This window comes from Mustelus asterias, chromosome 21 (genome assembly GCF_964213995.1).
Source record: "Mustelus asterias chromosome 21, sMusAst1.hap1.1, whole genome shotgun sequence".
In the NCBI taxonomy this organism is placed as follows: Eukaryota; Metazoa; Chordata; class Chondrichthyes; order Carcharhiniformes; family Triakidae; genus Mustelus; species Mustelus asterias.
In genome coordinates, this window is record NC_135821.1 from 66,523,345 (window position 1) to 66,541,354 (window position 18,010).

Consider the following 18,010-nt stretch of genomic DNA (forward strand, 5'->3'; position numbering starts at 1 on the left):
TTTATAATTGCAGAGGGTAGGAGCAAGATTGCTGAAATTTCTGTAGCCAATGATAGACTGGAGGGAGTGGAGACCAGATTGGGAAGAATGACGAGTGGGAGAAGGCAGCGTTGAGGTTGCAGAAGTTGGATTGAAAGTGGCACTAGATACAAAGTAGATATAGAATTATGTAACTTGCATTATATAAAATTACATTGAATGTACAACATAGAATTAGTCTTGCCCGTGCTGAGATTTATATTTCACCTGAAACAATCCTCATGGAACTCTGTCAACATGTCTGTATTCCCTTCTCCTTCATATGCTTTTCTAACTTTCCATTAAATACGCCCATACCATTCATCTCAACCACACCCGGAGTTCAACATTCTCAACACTCTCCGGGTAAAGAAGTTTCTTCTGAATTCCCAACTTGATTTTTGGTGTCTATCTTATATTGATGGTCTCTAGTTATGCTCTTTCCCACATTCTGTCAACTTCATCAAAACCTTTCATGGTTTTAAAGATGTCCATAAGGTAACCTCTCAAACTTTTCTTTTCAATTTCACGTATTATCCTCGTAAATCTTTCTTGTGCCCTCTCCGCTGCACCTGTATTATTTACATAACAGGGCAACTGGAAGTGTTAACAGTATTCCACATGTCCTCCAAGCATGTTTAGCTTGAGTTCTCTGCTTTTCAATTTTATCCATGATAAAGAAACCCTAGCACTTGCTTTGCTCTTCTATAGCTTTATTAACCTCCTGCATTGTCAACTTGTGAATTGTATTCCTAGATCTTTGTTCTTCTACCACATTTAGATTAATTTTTCAATTAATATGCAGACCTCTTAATCTTCTTACCAAGGTGTAATAATGCACACTTGTTGAAATAAATTTGCCAATTATATGCCATATCTGCAATTTTGTTAATGCCTTCTCATTATTTGTTGCAATCCACCTCTGTATTGATCAATTCCTGAATTTGGTGCCATCTTCAAATTTAGCAATTGCGTTTTCATACCAGTCTAAATCATTTCTATAAATTGTGAATAACAGTGGTTCCAGCACTGTGTATTGTGGTACCCCAATTTTCACCTCCTGCCATTCCTACTGTTTTCTGTCTTGCAGCAAATTTGCTGTCAATTCTGCAATTTGTTTGGACTTTAACTTTATTAATTGGTCTATTAAATTGTACCTATTTAAGATCTTTTGAAAGTCTAGATAAATTACATCTACCACACTACCCTTGTCTACTCTCTTTGTTACCTCTGCAAATAACATAAGGAGACTGATTAAATAGGAGGTTCAATTTCAAAATTCATTCATTATAATATTTTTAGCTTAGAATCCCTACAGTGCAGCAAGAGGCCATTCGGCCCATTGAGTCTGCACTCTCCCAAAGAGCATTGTACCCCTCCATCCTATCCCCATAACCCCACACATTTACCGTGGCTAATCCACCTAACCTGCACATCTTTGGACTGTGACAGGAAATCGGAGCACCCAGTGGAAACCCATGCAGACATGGGCAGAACATCCAAACTCCATGCAGTCACCCAAGGCTGGAATTGAACCTGGGTCCCTGGTGCTGTGAAGTAGCAGTGCTAACCATTGTACCACCATGACACCCAACCACTGTGCCACCGTGCCGCCATAGATGTTTTTCTACTTTTTTCCTCTAGTAGGAATTCCATTTTTTTCTACCACTGATAAGCTAACTAACCAGTCCATTGTTCCATCTCCCTTCTTATAGGTATATCATTAATGATTCACCAGTTCTCTCGCACTACACCTTTTTCTAACGATTTATTAGATATGTATAAAGGTATTTCTACTATTTTTTTCTTTAGGTTTTTAGAGAAGGACTTTGAAGTTGGTGTACAGAGGACAATAATAAAAGTAGGAAAGGACATGAATGACAGGTAAGCAGAACTTGGTGTGCGGTAAAATGCAGACAATGGAACTTGGAATAAAATAGAGCCTGGAAAGTTAGCATAAACAATGCTGGAAGCTGGAAGTGTTGAATCGGAGGTGAGGGTTCCAGTAGAGATGTAGATCAGTCAAGGACAGAGTTGGAAAACATATTTTCAAGGTGGCAAGAGGTGGCCTTGTTGATGGACTGGATAAATGATCTTGAAGCTCAGTTCAGAAATACATTTAAAAATAAAAAAAGGAACAAAAATGGGAAGAATTGTGATTCATACAAAAATCAGAGCAAAACAGAATATATAAAGTCATGGAGTTTTACAGCACAAATAGAGGCCCTTTGGCCCATCGTGACTATGCTGGATACCAAGCACCTATCTATTTGAATCCCATTTTCCAGCACTTGGTCTGTAGCCTTGTATGCTATGGCATTTCAAGCGCTCATCCAAATGTTTCTTAAATGTTGTGAGGGTTCTCGCCTCTTCCTCCTTTTCAAGCAGCGAGTTCCAGATTCTCACCACCCTCTGGGTGAAAAGGTTTTATCTTAGATCCCCTCTAAATCTCCTGCCCATAATCTTAAATCTATGCCCCTGGTTATTGACCTCTCTGCTAATAGGAAAAGCTTCTTCCTATCTACCCTATGTATGGTCCTCGTAATTTTATACACCTCATAGCGGCATGGTGACACAATGGTTTGCACTGCTGCCTCACAGCACCAGGAACCTGGAGAGAATTTCGGCCTTGGGTGACAGTCTGTGTGGAGTTTGTATGTTCTTCCCATGTCTGTGTGGGTTTCCTCCGAGTGTTCCGGTTTCCTCCCACAATCCAAAGATGTGCAGGTTAGGTGGATTGGCTATACTAAATTGCCCTTTAAGATGTGTAGGTTAGATGGAATAGCCATGGGGAGTGTGTGGGATTACAGGGATAGGGTGCTTGGGTAAAATACTCTGTCAGGGAGTTGGTGCAGACTTGATTGGCCAAATGGTCTCTTTTGCTATGCAGGGATTCTTTGAGAACAACTGACTCAATAACAGCTTCATCCCTGCTGCCATCAGACCTTTGAATGGACCTACCATATATTAAGCTGATCTTTTTCTACACCCAATCCATAACTGCAACACTATATTCTGCACCCTCTCCTTTCCTTCTCCCCTATGTACTCTATGAAAGGTATGCTTTGAGGTGCAATAAATACTTTTCCCTGTATCCCAATACATGTTGTGGAGATGCCGCCTTTGGACTGGGGTAAACAGAGTAAGAAGTCCAACAACACCAGGTTAAAGTCCAACAGGTTTATTTGGTAGCAAACGCCCCTAGCTTTCGGAGCACTGCTCCTTCGTCAGGTGAGTGGGAGATCTGCTCACAAACAGGGCATATAAAGACACAAACTCAATTTACAGAATAATGAATAATGATTGCAATGCGAGTCTTTACAGCTAATCAAGTCTTAAAGGTACAGACAATGTGAGTGGAGAGAGCATTAAGCACAGGTTAAAGAGATGTGTACTGTCTCCAGATAGGACTCCATCTGACGAAGGGGCAGCGCTCCGAAAGCTTATGGTATTTGCTACCAAATAAACCTGTTGGACTTTAACCTGGTGTTGTGAGACTTCTTACTGTGCTTACCCCAGTCCAACGCCGGCATCTCCACATCCAGATAGGACAGCCAGTGAGATTTGCGAAATACACATCATACAGGGACAATACACATCTCTTTAACTAGCTGTTGTGAGACTCCTTACGATACTCAGCAGGTCAGGCAGCGCCTGCAGGGGGAGTGAGTGAGGGCCATTCCTCCCTGAGACCCAGGGGGGCGGAGAGCACGTGACGGTCTGAGGTCACAGGCAGAAGACGTCATAAAGGGCGCGTCGTGGCAACTAGTGATTGACAGAAGAACGAACCAATCAGCGACCAGGGAGCAGTGGGGGAAGGGGCCAATGGGGTGAGGAGCGGGCGGGTGCGGGCGCGAGCGCGGCGGGTTGTTGTTGTTCAGTCGGAGATGGCCAGCAACCCGTACGGCTCGGTGAGTACCTGAGGAGAGGGGGAACAGGAGCGGGGCTTCGGGCCGAAGCGCCTGGACCGCAACCGGGAGTGGGGAGTGGGAGGAGAAGCAGAAGAAGACGCTGATTGGGAGGCGGCCTCGCCCGGGAGGGAAGTTGGGCTGAAAGTTGAGGGCGAGGCGTTGGGCCGGCCTGCTCCGGCCCCGGGCTGAGTGAGGGGAGACCGAGCCCGGGGAGCACCAACCCCCGGGGTGAGAGAGGGAGGCTGTGCCCCGGGAGCTCCAGCCCCAGCTCTCTCTGCGGCCAGGGCACGGGTGGGGATAGAGGGGCCGAAGGGCAGAGTCCTCCCTTCCAGGAGAGAGCTGGTGGCTGGAATTCCCCTCTGGAATTGCTGCTCCAGGTGTGAGGCCGGACTCGGGGCTGGTTATCGGATCAGTCAGCGATCCTGTGGGTTTATTTACACATTTGGAAAGGGATTTCTCCAAACCCCTTTAGCCCAGGAAGGCCCAGATCCAGAGACACCTCCCTCACTGCCCCACCACACCTGTAAGCTTCTCATATCTGGGGCAGTGATTATTCTGCATCTTTTGCTTCAGGTTGGAACTTTTTTAGTTTCGGGCATTGAACCTATTGAGCACTTTCAAACTGCCACTTTAACTGGACTTTAACCTGGGGTTGTGATTTTAAAATGACACAAAGAAGATCTCTCTTCAGGTACCATGTCCTAAGGGCATTGGTGACCATAGACCTCCTTGCTGTAGACTTGTGCGCCATTGTCATTGGTGCGTCAATCCAGTTTGCGTGGCTTTTTAAAAAGATCATTCTTTGTCTTAATCTCTTTTGCCCTTTATATGTTTAAATCTTCTGCTACCCTTCGAGGCTCCCCAGGTGATGGGATGTGGACTGGAGGTCCAGCAGCTCCAGGTGTAGTTGATCCTGTTAGCTGAGGTTAGCACTGATGCCTGACAGCGCCAGGAACCTGTTCAGTTCTGCCCTCGGGTGACTGTGTGGAGTCTGCACATTCTTCCCCAGTCTGTGTAGGTTTCCTCCGGGTACTCCAGTTTCCTCCCACGGTCCAAATATTTGTAGGTTGGGTGGATTGGCCACGCTAAATTGCCTCTTGGTTTCCCAAGATGTGTAGGTTAGGGGGATTAGCCATGGTAAATGTGTGGGGTTACAGGTATAGGGTGGGGGAAGAGGGTCTGGGTGAGATATTCAGTCAGAGTTGGTGCAGACTCAATGGGCCAAATGGCGTCTTCTGCATTGTAGGGATTCTATGAAAAAGAAAATTTCAGATTGTGCATTCTAACATGCAGACGTTGGACTGGGGTGGGCACAGTAAGAAGTCTCTCAACGCTGGGTTAAAGTTCAACGGGTTTATTTGGAATCATGAGCTTTTGGAGCACTGCTCCTTCATCAGGTGGACTGGTGTGAGATTTCTTAATGTGCCTCCCCAATCCAATGCTGGCATCTCCACATCATGGCTGCCACCAACACCGCAAACCGCCGGCTCAAAGTGGAGCCACTCACCTGATGAAGGAGCAGCGCTCCGAAAGCTTGTGATTCCAAACAAACTTGTTAGACTTTAACCTGGTGGTGTGATTTTAAAATGACACTACGAAGATCTCTCTTTTTCTCTCTTCAGGTACCATGCCCTAAGAGGGCATTGGTGACCATAGAGCTCCTTGCTGTAGACTTGTGTGCCATTGTCATTGGTGCATCAATCCAGTTTGCGAGGCTTTTTAAAAAGATCATTCTTTGTCTTAATCTCTTTTGCCCTTGATCTTTCCCACCAGCATCAGATTTTCTAAATCATGATTTCTTATTACATGCCCAAGAAATTCCAACTATCTCTCCCTGATCTTGGACAGTAGAGTTCTTTTGGTCTTAGATTTTACCAGTGCCATTTCATTGGTAGAAGGTATTGTCAAGATAAGCTTAAAGGAGCATCTGAACATAGAAACAAGAATAAGCCATTCAGTCCATCGAGCCTGCTCCGTCTTTCAATATGATCATGGCTGATCGGACACTTCAATGCCTTTTACCCACTCTCCCCATAACTCTTTACATTATTGTTAATCAGGAATCTATCAATCTCTGCCGTAAACATACACTGACTGAGCTTTCGCAGCTCTCTGGGGTAGAACATTCCAAAGATTCAAAATACTCTGAGTAAAGACATTTCTCCTCATCTCAGACCTAAATGACATCTCCCTTATTTTGAAGTTGTGCCCCCTGGTTCTAGACTCCCCAACCAACGGAAACATCTTGCCTGCACCTATCCTGTCTTTTCCTTTCAGTATTTTGTAGTTTTCAATTGGATCACCTCTCATTCTTCGGAACTTTAGAGAATACAGACCTGTTTTGCCCAATCTCTCTTCACAAGACAGTCCCACCATCCCAAGAATAAGTCTGGTGAACCTTCATTGCACTCTCTCTAAGGCAATAATATCCTTTCTGAGGTAGGGGGTCTAAATCTGCACACAGTACTCCAGGTGTGGGTCTAACCAAGCTCCTATACAATTGAAGCAAGACCTCACTACTCCTGTACTCAAATCCTCTTGCGATAGAGGCTAACATTCCGTTAACTTTCCTAATAGCTTGCTGCACCTGTATGCTAGCCTTCAGTGACCTATGGACAAGGACATCCATTTCCCTTTGTACATCTACACTTTCTAATTTACCATTTGGGAAACTCTCTGCACATCTGTTCCTTCTACCAAAATGGATTACCTCACATTTTTCCACATTATTTTCCATTATCTTTCCAACAATCAGAAGGCAATATTTCCTTGCCGTCCTTGCAGATATCAGTCCTTCAAGGCAGGTTTTGATTTGCTTTATTGACATGTATCAGTATACAGTGAAAAGTATTTTCTTGCGCAGTATACAGACAAAGCATACCGTTCATAGAGAAGGAAACGAGAGAGTGCAGAATGTAGTGCTACAGTCATAGCTAGGGTATAGAGAAAGATCAACTTAATGCGAGGTAGGCCCATTCAAAAGTCTGATGGCAGTAGGGAAGAAGCTGTTCTTGAATTGGTTGGTACGTGACCTCAGACTTTTGTTTCCTTTTCCCGACGGAAAAAGGTGGAAGAGAGAATGTCCGGGGTGCATGGGGTCCTTTAATTATGCTGGCTGCTTTTCCAAGGCAGCAGGAAGTGTAGACAGAATAAATGAATGGGAGGCTGGTTTGTGTGATGGATTGGGCTTCATTCAGGACCTTTTGTAGTTTCTTGCGGTTTATTTGGAGGGATTTATAAGCTAACGTGGATACTGCTCCAGGAGTGGTGGATTTGTGGACTACAGCTGTCTTTTTGAGGCAATGTGCCTCTTCCACCTTGTTCACTTTCTTCGTCTCCAATCAAAAGCCAGTACAGAAGCCTGAAGGCTTCCTCAGAAAGAGATGTAGGCCATCAGACAGCAAGAAAGATACAGAGGCAGCCTCAGATTCATGATGATTGTGTGGGATAAAACATTTCTTCTGGCAGGCTGGGGGAAATAATGATGATGACACACAGTCAATAGCTTATTTGTCTTTCTCTCATCTGTCATTTATACCTTGTTGAGAAACATGTTTTTTTTACACCATTCCTCAAGTGGTTTGAAATATTTGTGAACAGCTATCCCTTTCAAAAAAAAGTTACATTTATGCATGAGCGGCTGCTCCGAATTGCTTATTCTGTTCATCCCACGGATGTGCTGACAGGGAATAACTATTAACCAGAATGGCACACTGGTGTAGATGTTTTGTTCATGTCCTGTTATTGTAGCCGTGCAATTGAATCTATGGTTGACTGTACAGCCTCTCCAGACCAAGGCTCGTGTTTACTCGTCGTCTGTGTTAGCTGAGCTTTTTGTTTCGCAATAAGTCTGGTTAATGAAACATCATATAAGGATATGAATTTCCCACTCTGGTTAAGTTTAGTTCTATCACAACTGTCGTGTCTGGCACATGTGTGGTGTGTATACGTTTCGGATTACCCCCCCCCGGCCACTGGTCAATATGTGCCTTGATATTGTGGGATATACCTCCCAGTATATGATCAACAGTCAGCCAATGTATTCTTCTAAGTGTAGTTTTAAAATAGCAAAAAAATGTTCATTTTGTGCCCTGGGGCAGCACAGTGGTTAGCACTGCTGCTTCACAGCGCCAGGGAGTCGGGTTCGATTCCCTTCTTGGGTCACTGTCTGTGTGGAGTTTGCACAGTCTCCCCATGTCTATGTGGGTTTCCTCTGGTTTCCTCCCACAGTCCAAAGATGTGCAGGTTAGATGGATTGGCCATGCTAAATTGCTGTTTACTATCAGCGGGGGCGGGGAGGGCTATCAGGGTAAATACATGGGGTTATGGGGATAGGGCTTGGTTGGGACTGTTATCGGAGGAGGCTTGATGGGCCGAATGGCCTCCTTCGTTACTGTAGGGATTCTATGATTAGAATTTTGCTGACTGAATATTCAGAGTATTTTAGTATGACCAAATGAATTTGTAACTAAATGTAGCATGTTATAGTAGTAACCTGCTCAAAAACAGGTAGTCCCACTCATTTCTTCCCGTTTCGCGGTCTTGCGCTTTCCTCTCCGGTTGCTCGTTGGAGCCTCCTATTTACAACTTGAGTGAGCAATAGACTAGGGACAAGAATGCAGGAGGTTGTTTCCTGTTGCCGTCCTCATGTGAGCTTCAAGGAAACAGAAGTCTTGGTCCCAAAGGATCCTTCACCTGAGTAGCTGTTGTCCCTGGAGGTTCTTTCACCATTGCCACGGAAAATTTGACGCTTCCGCCATTGGCTACTGTTGGTAACCTTGAGGATGGGACCGTGACCTGGGCAACTCCTGAAAGGACAGGAATAACCATCCCCTGAGATGTATCTCCCTGCTACCCTGAAATGTAAAGAGGTATTTATTGTGTTTCACAATGCAACATATCAAAATATTTCAAACCACTTGGGGGATGGTGCGCCAGTGGCATGTTTCTCAACAGGGAATATATAAATACCTGGTAAGAGAAAAACAAATGAACCTTTGACTTTGTGTTGTCATTATCCTTCCATTTATCAAACTTGTTTTCACTTCACACCATTCCCCCCACTCCAATCTTGTTCTCCATCTCCCAGTTGTTACTTGGGATTTCTCTCCAGCTTCATGCCGCCTTTTGACTTGTCATACTGCCAACATTTGGTTTTGATTCTTTTTGGTAATGGATTCTGTTCATACATCAAGTGGAATGGTACATAGACTTGCACCATTAGCTCTGGCCTTTGTGAATTGTGTTATATAATTTACCTTTCATCTTGCAGAACTACCCTGGATCATCAGGACCTGCACCAGGGGCTCCACCAGGCAGCTACTTCTCGAGGCAACACCAAGCTGGAGGTCAATATGGCCCCCATTCTGGCCAGTATGGGGGTCCACCACCAGGTAGTCCTTACGGAGGGCCACAACCGAGCGCACCTTATGGAACATCAGCAGCAGGTGGGCAATATGGAAACCAAGCACCAGGTGCACCATATGGAGCTCCACCACCAGGAGGGCACTTTGGAGCCCCTGCGCAAGGAGGCCAGTATGGACCTTCAGCTCCAGGGGCCCCATATGGGAGTGCATCTTCAGCAAGACCATATGGGAGTGCATCTTCAGCAGGACCATATGGAAGTGCACCTTCAGCAGGACCATATGGAAGGCCAGCACCAGGTGGTCCATATGGAGGACAGCCATATGGAATTCCACAGCAAGGGCCATATGGATCAGGTGCTCCTTCAGCTGGTAACTATCTGTTGCAGTAAGCTGGCTTGTTTCTGGAGGGAAATCGGAGATGTGCTTTGCTAATGTCAATGACCTGAGGAACTAAATCAGATTTACTCTTCCAAGAGCAGTAGGATTGCCCACGTAACACTTCTGGAGGTGAATGTGTAAGCTGTAGTATTCAGTTTCCATTTTATGCAGCCAGTAAGTTAACAACGTTTGGGGTGGGGCAACAGGATATTTACTTTTTACTATTTACTTTTCTCCCTGAACTATCCCTTGAAGCAGGCTGGCTGAGATCTGGAACTCGTCTCAATTTCAATGCCGCACTCTTGGATTCAAATGTCAGGCACTCAGAACAGTGAATAGGACTGTTGTGTGTACAAGTGTGTGAACACCGGAACTTGAGAAGAAACCACCTCGGGTACTAATGTACCAATTAGGAATCAATGTCAAGCGCTGTAACTTGATCGTGCAGTGTCTCTCTTACCTTTGTGGTTGTGTAGTAGAGGCATGTATTCTGAAGTAAATAGATCAGTTAGCACTTGAGGGAGGTCTGTAAGCGGAATCCTGAAGTTGTGTTACAAAACTTTGCCCAGAATATTCTTTTAAAAGTTATGTTGTCTAAATCATAGCCAGGCCTTTTAGGTTGTATTTTGAGATGAGGCTGTTGGCAAACTTAAGAGGTTTAAACATTATAACACTGTAGAATGCCATGAATGTGGTGAAACGGGATAATTGTAGTGAATGTACAGTCCCCAGCCAGTAACACATTTCCCTGCTGGAAATTGCCACATTCATTAAAGTAACTGAAACTGCTTTGGAATATACAGTATCTCTCTCCTTCAGCAATGCCACTGGAACAGCCCACAGATAATGAGACCCAAAAAGGTAGATCTCTGAGGAAACATTTCATAAAAGACATTGAGTATTTAAGAAAATATATGTTATAATACATAAGATACTCAATGTGACTTCTGTTTAAGCTTGTGCAGAAAAACCTACTTTCATTTACTCCGAGATTTACACATGACTGGATTATGTCATTTAATGAACAGATTTTACTTGGGCTGTCTACCTATATTTTGACAAAAATAAGGCGTGTTGTTCTGTTAATCATTCCAGGCCTGGTCTTAATGGGCACATACGTTACAATAAGCTGCCATTAGTTTTGTCTCTTTAAGAATTGGTCTGTTATAAATTTTCCGTTTAGTATTGTTGCTTGGAAGGCTTTAAAATTTTTTATCTCTTTTTAAGATTTTTATCTCTCTTGTTAGACCTTTTAAGTGGGAATGTGGCTTTCAATTAAGTGGAAAATGCAAATCTTAAATGCTTCTCATTCTAATCTCTTGTTCATTCCTGCTATTTGTATTGTAGCCCACCCTATTCCCCATTTAAAATAACATTGTGAAACTTGCTATTGTGCAGGTGGTGTACCAGCAGGTATAGATCCCGAAGCCTATTCCTGGTTCCAGTCGGTGGATGCAGATCATAGTGGCTACATCTCGCTGAAGGAACTCAAGCAGGCACTTGTCAATGGCAACTGGTCAACGTTTAATGATGACACCTGCTACATGCTGCTCAGTAAGTTTGGAACTGAAAATTTAGGGCGGCACCGTGGTTAGCACTGCTGCCCCTCATTGTCATGATGTGGAGATGCCGGCGTTGGACTGGGGTGAACACGGTAAGAAGTCTCACAACACCAGGTTAAAGTCCAACAGGTTTATTTGGTAGCAAATACCATAAGCTTTCGGAGCACTGCTCCTTCGTCAGATGGAGTGGAAATGTGCTCTCAAACAGTGCAAACAGACAAAATTGTCTGTTTGCACTGTTTGAGAGCACATTTCCACTCCATCTGACGAAGGAGCAGTCCTCTGAAAGCTTATGGTATTTGCTACCAAATAAACCTGTTGGACTTTAACCTGGTGTTGTGAGACTTCTTACCGTGTTCGCCCCTCATAGTGCCAAAGACCTGGGTTCAATTCTGGCCTCGGGTGACTGTCTGTGTGGAGTTTGCACGTTCTTCCATGTCTGTGTGGGGTTCCCCCGGGTGCCCCGGTTTCCTTCCACAGTCCAAAGATGTGCAGGTTAGATTGATTGACCATGATAAATTGCCCCTTAGTGTCAGGGGTCTAGCAGGATAAATACATAGGGTTGTGGGGCTGGGGTTGGGAGGGATTGTTGTCAGTGCAGCCCCAATGGAGCGAATGGCCTCCATCTGCACTGTAGGAATTCTATGATTCTCATCTTTTTTAAACTTACTCACAGGCAGAATGGAGGACTCTCTGCCCTGGCAATTGTCCAACAGGTTTGAGGGTCTATCAGCTTGTACGGATGAGAGGGGGGGAATGCAGGATAGATGAGCAAGCTGACCATAGTACAGGAAGCCATTCAAGTGGAGGGAATAAACAGGAGTGTAATGGTTGTCGGGAACAGTATAGCCAGGAGGATAGACATAGTTCTCTGTGGCTGAGAGTGAGAGTCCAGAAGGCAATGTGCCTGCATGCTGACAGGGTCCAGGATATCTGCTTAGGGCTGGAGAGGAACTTGCGTGGGAAGGGGAGGATCCAGTTGTCGTGGTCCAAGTAGGTATCAGTGACATAGTTAGGACAAAGAAAGAGATTCTGCATGGGAATTATGAGTAGCTAAGGGTAAATTTAAAAGCGGAGCCTCAAAGGGAATAATCTGTGCATTATTATCTGAACCAAGAGTAAATTGGCAAAGGGTTTGCAATATTAGGGATTAATAACAAATTGGATGAATTGACAGCATAGAAATAAATATGTATGGCTTGATAGTCATTGCAGAGATATGACTGCATGGTGACCAAGGCTGGGGCCTGAATATTGAAGGGTACTTGACATTTCGAGAGGCAGAAAGCTAGGAAGAGGTAATGGGGTTGCTGTGTTAGATAAGGATGGCATTATTACAATAGTGAGAAACGACCTTGGTTCTAAAGATCAAGGTGTCAAATCAGTTTGGGTAGAGATAAGAAATAGCAACGGTAAGAAGTCACTTGTGGAAGTAGTTTATAGGCCCTTGTAGTTACACTGTAGGAATGAGAAATAAGAGAGATTATCAGAAAGATGTAATAATAATCATGGGTGATTTTATTCTAAGTATAGAGTTGACAAATTAGATGGGCAAAGGTAGCTTTGAAGATGAGTTAATAGTGTTTTGGGATGGTTTCTTAGAACAGCACATTCTAGAGCCAACCAGGGCGCAGACTTTTCTAGACCTGACTTCATAGTAAGAGAACCTCTTTGGAGCAGGTATCATAACATAATCAAATAAAAGTAAATTTCTGCAGATGCTGGAAATCAGAAATGAAAACAGAAAACGCAGCAGGTTCGGCAGCATCTGTAGACAGAGAAACGGAGTTAATGTTTCAAATCTGTGTGACTTTTCAAAGCTCATAACATGCAACAATCAAATTTTGCATTCTGTTTGAGAGAGAGAGTAGATCTATGACAAGTTTTTAAACTTTACAATGCAATTACGAGGGTATGAGGACAGCTGGCTAAAGTGGACTAGGAAATTGGATTAAGGGGTAGGTCAGTCGAGATGCAGTGGCAGATATTTATGGGGATATTCCATAACACTCAGCAAAGATACATTCCATTGAGAAAGAAAGATTCAAGGAGAAGGATGCACAATTCGTGGTTACCCAAGGGATAATAAACTAGAAGAAAGGGCTCACAATTCTGTTGAGATTGGTGGCAGGACAGATGACTGGACAGAATTTAAAAACCAGCAAAGCCTACTGGGAAAAAAACACGAGAGATATTCGAGAGTATGAGAGAAATCTGACTAGGAATATAAAAATAGATGGGCAGAATTTCTACAAGTATATAAAATAGAAAAGAGTAACCAAAGAGAACGTTGGTCCCCTTGGGAGTGAATCTGGGAAATTAATAATGGGAAATAAGGAAATGGTGGAAGTGTTGAACAGATACTTTGCGCAGTAGAGGACACATAAAGCATCTGAGAAATACCTGCAAGTGAAAGGGAGGGAGGAACTTAAAACAATTAAAATCACCAGGGGAAGGGTACTGAGAAAACTATTAGAGCTAAAGAATAAAATCAAAACTGTTGTTCTCAATACTTTGTGACTGGTTGTTGGGGTTTTGTTCAGACTGCCTGTAATTTATCCAAAGTGAAAGCATACTTTAAGTTTTAATTTAATATGGTATTATGTGCCACTTGACCATAATATGCAATATCTTGGTTTGGTTAATCATAACCTTGTCTTCTCAGAACATACTAACTCAATATAAACCCTGTTTATCTTTCTAAAATGTAAGTGCATTACTGCTGCTAAATGGGCTAACTAATTGATCCAATTAAACCAGATTTGAATTTGGCTTTCTCTCTTTTGTAAATTGAGGATGAAATGGGCCTTTCTTTCTGGACTGGTGATCAAAGTGACATCTGGTCCAAATTTTAGGGGCTGCTGAAGCAAGCAAAGTTTTATTTTTGGAAGAAAGTATTATAATGACAGGCCAGCAAGCCATTTTGAGTTCAACTGAATCATTTCCCAGGTGCCTTCCTGCAAAATCAGTATTTTTAGTGAATTATTTTTGAAAGTTTTCAGTTCAGCATCGAGCAAGTGTTTTAAATGATAGAGCTAGTGTGTTAGAAAATTATATTCTTTTAAAATCAATCTGGGAAGTATAAAGATCCGTTTAATTTATATCAGCGTTGTGCAAAATGATTTATCGTATGCTCTTGGTGGCTTCAGTGTATCGTGTGTTATTCGTTTTAGCAAATTATGATCAATTAAAGGGTATGTTACTTTCAAACAAAAACTTGGGTTATCTTTTTAACAAGGATTAAGAGTAGATCACTCACCCATTAGGTGATCTACTCAGGTTACTGGCAACGCAATGCTACTCTGAGCTAGTACCACGCGGTGCGCAAGTCTTGCCTGGTGTTCGTCCCTCTCCCAACTGCCCCTGATGCTCATCCCAGAGTAGTTTTCATTTTTCTCAGGCTCAACTATTGAGTTTGCATGTGATAAATTCTTGAAGGCAATTTAACCTTTCGTCCCTGCAGATATGTTTGATAAAAACAAACTTGGTAAGATCGATATGTATGGATTTTCTGCATTGTGGGGATTTCTTCAGCAGTGGCGCAACATGTTCCAGCAGTTTGATCGGGATAGATCAGGAACCATAAACCCCCAGGAGCTACACCAAGGTGAGGCAAAGGAGCTGGTTTGTGTTTGTTTTCCTTGTGTGTACGTCACGGTGATTGCATCTCAATGTACAGAGTGATCTTTGAATTAAACAAAACGAGAGCAGTAGAGAGGTTGATGGGTGCGAAGCAGGATTAACATGGTTTTGTTTACCATAGGCTTAGTTGAATACAAAAACTGTACACTAACGGGGTGAAGTGGGTCGATGTGATAACGTAATTAAAAATCACGGGTTGAAGATTATCAAAGTTCAAGTTCTTTCATTGGTGTAAAATATTCACTCGACTGGATAGAAATGTCCTGAATAATGACGTGTGTTGAACAATTGAGATTTAGTAAAATTGTTAAACTGGTTTTTATAATTTGTATCAATTAACATTTATTTCATCAATCCATCCTTCTGGATTTTGATATTTGTTTTTCTGTCAGCCTCAGTAATTTGCTTCCATGATTTGCCTAGAGTCGCAGAGCTTTACAGCACAGACCCATCATACCTGCACCAGTCATCAAGCTCCTATCTATTCTAATCCCATTTCCAGCACTTGGTCCATAGCATACGCTATGTTTGTGCAAGTAACTTTAATTTACTGTGTAAATTGGAATTGAAATTTAATTAGATGCTCATTAATCTTTTATTAGGATCTTTTATAACATTTTGCACTTTTTCTTTGTTTGAATTTTGTTCTGTTTTGCAGCTCTCTCTCAAATGGGTTACAACTTAAGCCCACAGTTTGTCCAGTTCCTAACAACACGGTACGCACAAAGAACAGCTCAGTCCACCATTCAGCTGGACAGTTTCATCCAGATTTGTACACAGCTACAGAGTACAACCGACGCCTTCAAAGAGAAAGACACCAGCCGTACTGGAAATGTCCGCATCAGTTATGAGGACTTCCTCATTCTTGCTGTATCATGCATGCTATGATCTGTTGTGATATCAGCAAAGGAAAGCAGTTGGGAGAGCTAGGTTGAGTGTCCATTCACCTACTGTGGTCGACTAAATTGATTAAAAATAGGGTTGCAAGTTTTAAAGTGTAATGTGAACAAAGGGAGCAATTTGAAATGGTTGACAGCGCTGTGACGTCTTGTACCACCAGTTATGGACCAATGCTGTACTTTCAATGCACTGTAATTATAGCACTGTATTTAGTAATGTATTTGCATATAACAAACACTCATTGCTTGGAATCTATTAAAGTATATGCTTATTTTTAAAATTTGCTGTAAATCAAATGGGAATAACGTTTTGGTTTGAATCCACTTCCAACGTAGTAGTGACCTGCAGAAAGTGGATTCGGTGTTTAAGAATGACCCTGTGCAACATAGTCCAGAATTATAGCCTATGATTCGAAATGGGTGTCATTCCAACAAAACTCCTTTTATTAATTTTTGTATAGAGTAACATTACATACATGGAATAGATCATACTTTTTTCCATCTTGATTTTTTTATTTGCCATATTGCCTCCCAAAAATTAAAAAGAAAATTTCAGCGACATCCTGATTGTGATTTATTACATGGGGAAATATAAGGAATTAAAAAATAGGAGCAGGAGGAGGCCATTCAGCCCATCAAGCCTGTTCCACTGTTCATTATAATCATGGCTGGTCTTCTGTCTCAATGTCACACCCTGCTCTCTCCGCATACCCTTTGATGCCTTCAGTGTCTAGAAATCTATCTATTTCCTCCTCAAGTACATTCAGTGACTTGTCCTCCACAGCCTAATGTATTAGAGAATTCCACAGGTTCACTACCCTGAGTGAAGAAATTGTTCCTTACCTCAGTCCTAAATACTCTACCTATCCTGAGACCGTGACCCCTTGTACTAGATACCCCCGCCCCCAGCCAGAGGAAACAACATCCCTGAATCCAGTGTGTCCAGCCTTGTCAGAATTTTATATGTTTCGATGAGATCCCATCTCATTTTTCTAAACTCCAGTTAACACAGGCCTGGTTGACCCAATTTCTCCTCCTATGACAATCCTGTTATCCCCGGAATCAGTCAAGAAACATCAATAGCGCAATAAAAAAAAATCGCATCAGATTTTGTGTTTCAGTTGTCTTCTAGGAGAACTCTACACAGAAGCTGTGTAAGCCTTTTGCAAACTTGATAATGATTAGTGCTGGATTTGTTTGTACTGCTGAGGTTTGGACAAGTTGATTAAATATTTTTGGACTGCAGCTATCATTTTTACTGGTTGTGAATCTAGCAGCATATAAACAAACACCAACCTATACTTGTGCCTTTGCAACAGTACTGTATCTCTGTAATCTTCAGCATCATTTAAACACAAAAAATAAATATGCCATGAACTGAATTCATTCGCATTCATAAAAATGTTAGCAAGTAATGTGATTTAGAATTGTGAACAGTTTTATATTGGGGTTTGTTGGCATCCACAGCATTTTATGGGGAGGCGATGACCTAGTGATATTATCATTAATTTGAATTCAATAAAAAAAAATGGAATTAAGTATCTACCAATGACCATGAAACCATTGCCAATTGTCAGAAAAAAACATCTGCTTCAGTAATGTCCTTTAGGGGAGGAAATCTGTTCTTACCTGGTCTGGCCGACATGTGACTCCAGAGCCACAGCAATGTGGTTGACTCTCGACTGCCCTTCTGAAATGGCCTAGCAAGCCACTCAGTTGTATCAGTCACTACAAAGTCAAGGGCAACTAGGGATGGGCAATAAATGCTGGCCAGCCAGCGATGCCCATGTCCTATGAAGGAATTTAAAAAAAATCTCAGGTTGTTACTGTTCGCAGAACTGTCGTCAGCAGTACATTAAATGCTATCCTTTTAACCTATTTGCTTTTTCTTTTGCATAACGTTTTAATCCAAAATTTTGGAACAGTGTGTGTGCCCCTGTATTTAGGCTTGTGTTATCTAAAATTTCCACCCATGATTTTTTGTTCTTTTATTTGGGATGCAGGGCCATTTACGAGGCTGGTATTTATTGCCCAATCCTAATTGTACTTGAGAAAGTAAGGTGGATCGTCACTTTAAAGTTTGTGTTGTGAGGTCATGGAGTTGTAGAGGTTTACAGCATGGAAATAGGCCCTTTGGCCCAACTTCTCCATGCTGCCCAGTTTTTACCACTGTTAGTCCCAGTTGCCTGCATTTGGCCCATATCCCTCTATACCCATCTTATCCATGTAACTGT

General features: G+C 42.6%; 1 protein-coding gene across 1 annotated transcript; it reads left to right on the forward strand.

Moving 5' to 3' along the window:
* Window positions 1–3,845: 3,845 nt before the first annotated feature.
* On the forward strand, window positions 3,846–17,650 carry pef1 (penta-EF-hand domain containing 1). The gene is made up of 5 exons (XM_078238100.1): window positions 3,846–3,929; window positions 9,202–9,664; window positions 11,072–11,227; window positions 14,699–14,842; window positions 15,536–17,650. The coding sequence occupies exons 1-5, from the start codon at window positions 3,906–3,908 to the stop codon at window positions 15,763–15,765; spliced, it is 1,017 nt and encodes a 338-aa protein (XP_078094226.1). The 5' UTR covers window positions 3,846–3,905; the 3' UTR covers window positions 15,766–17,650.
* Window positions 17,651–18,010: the final 360 nt, after the last annotated feature.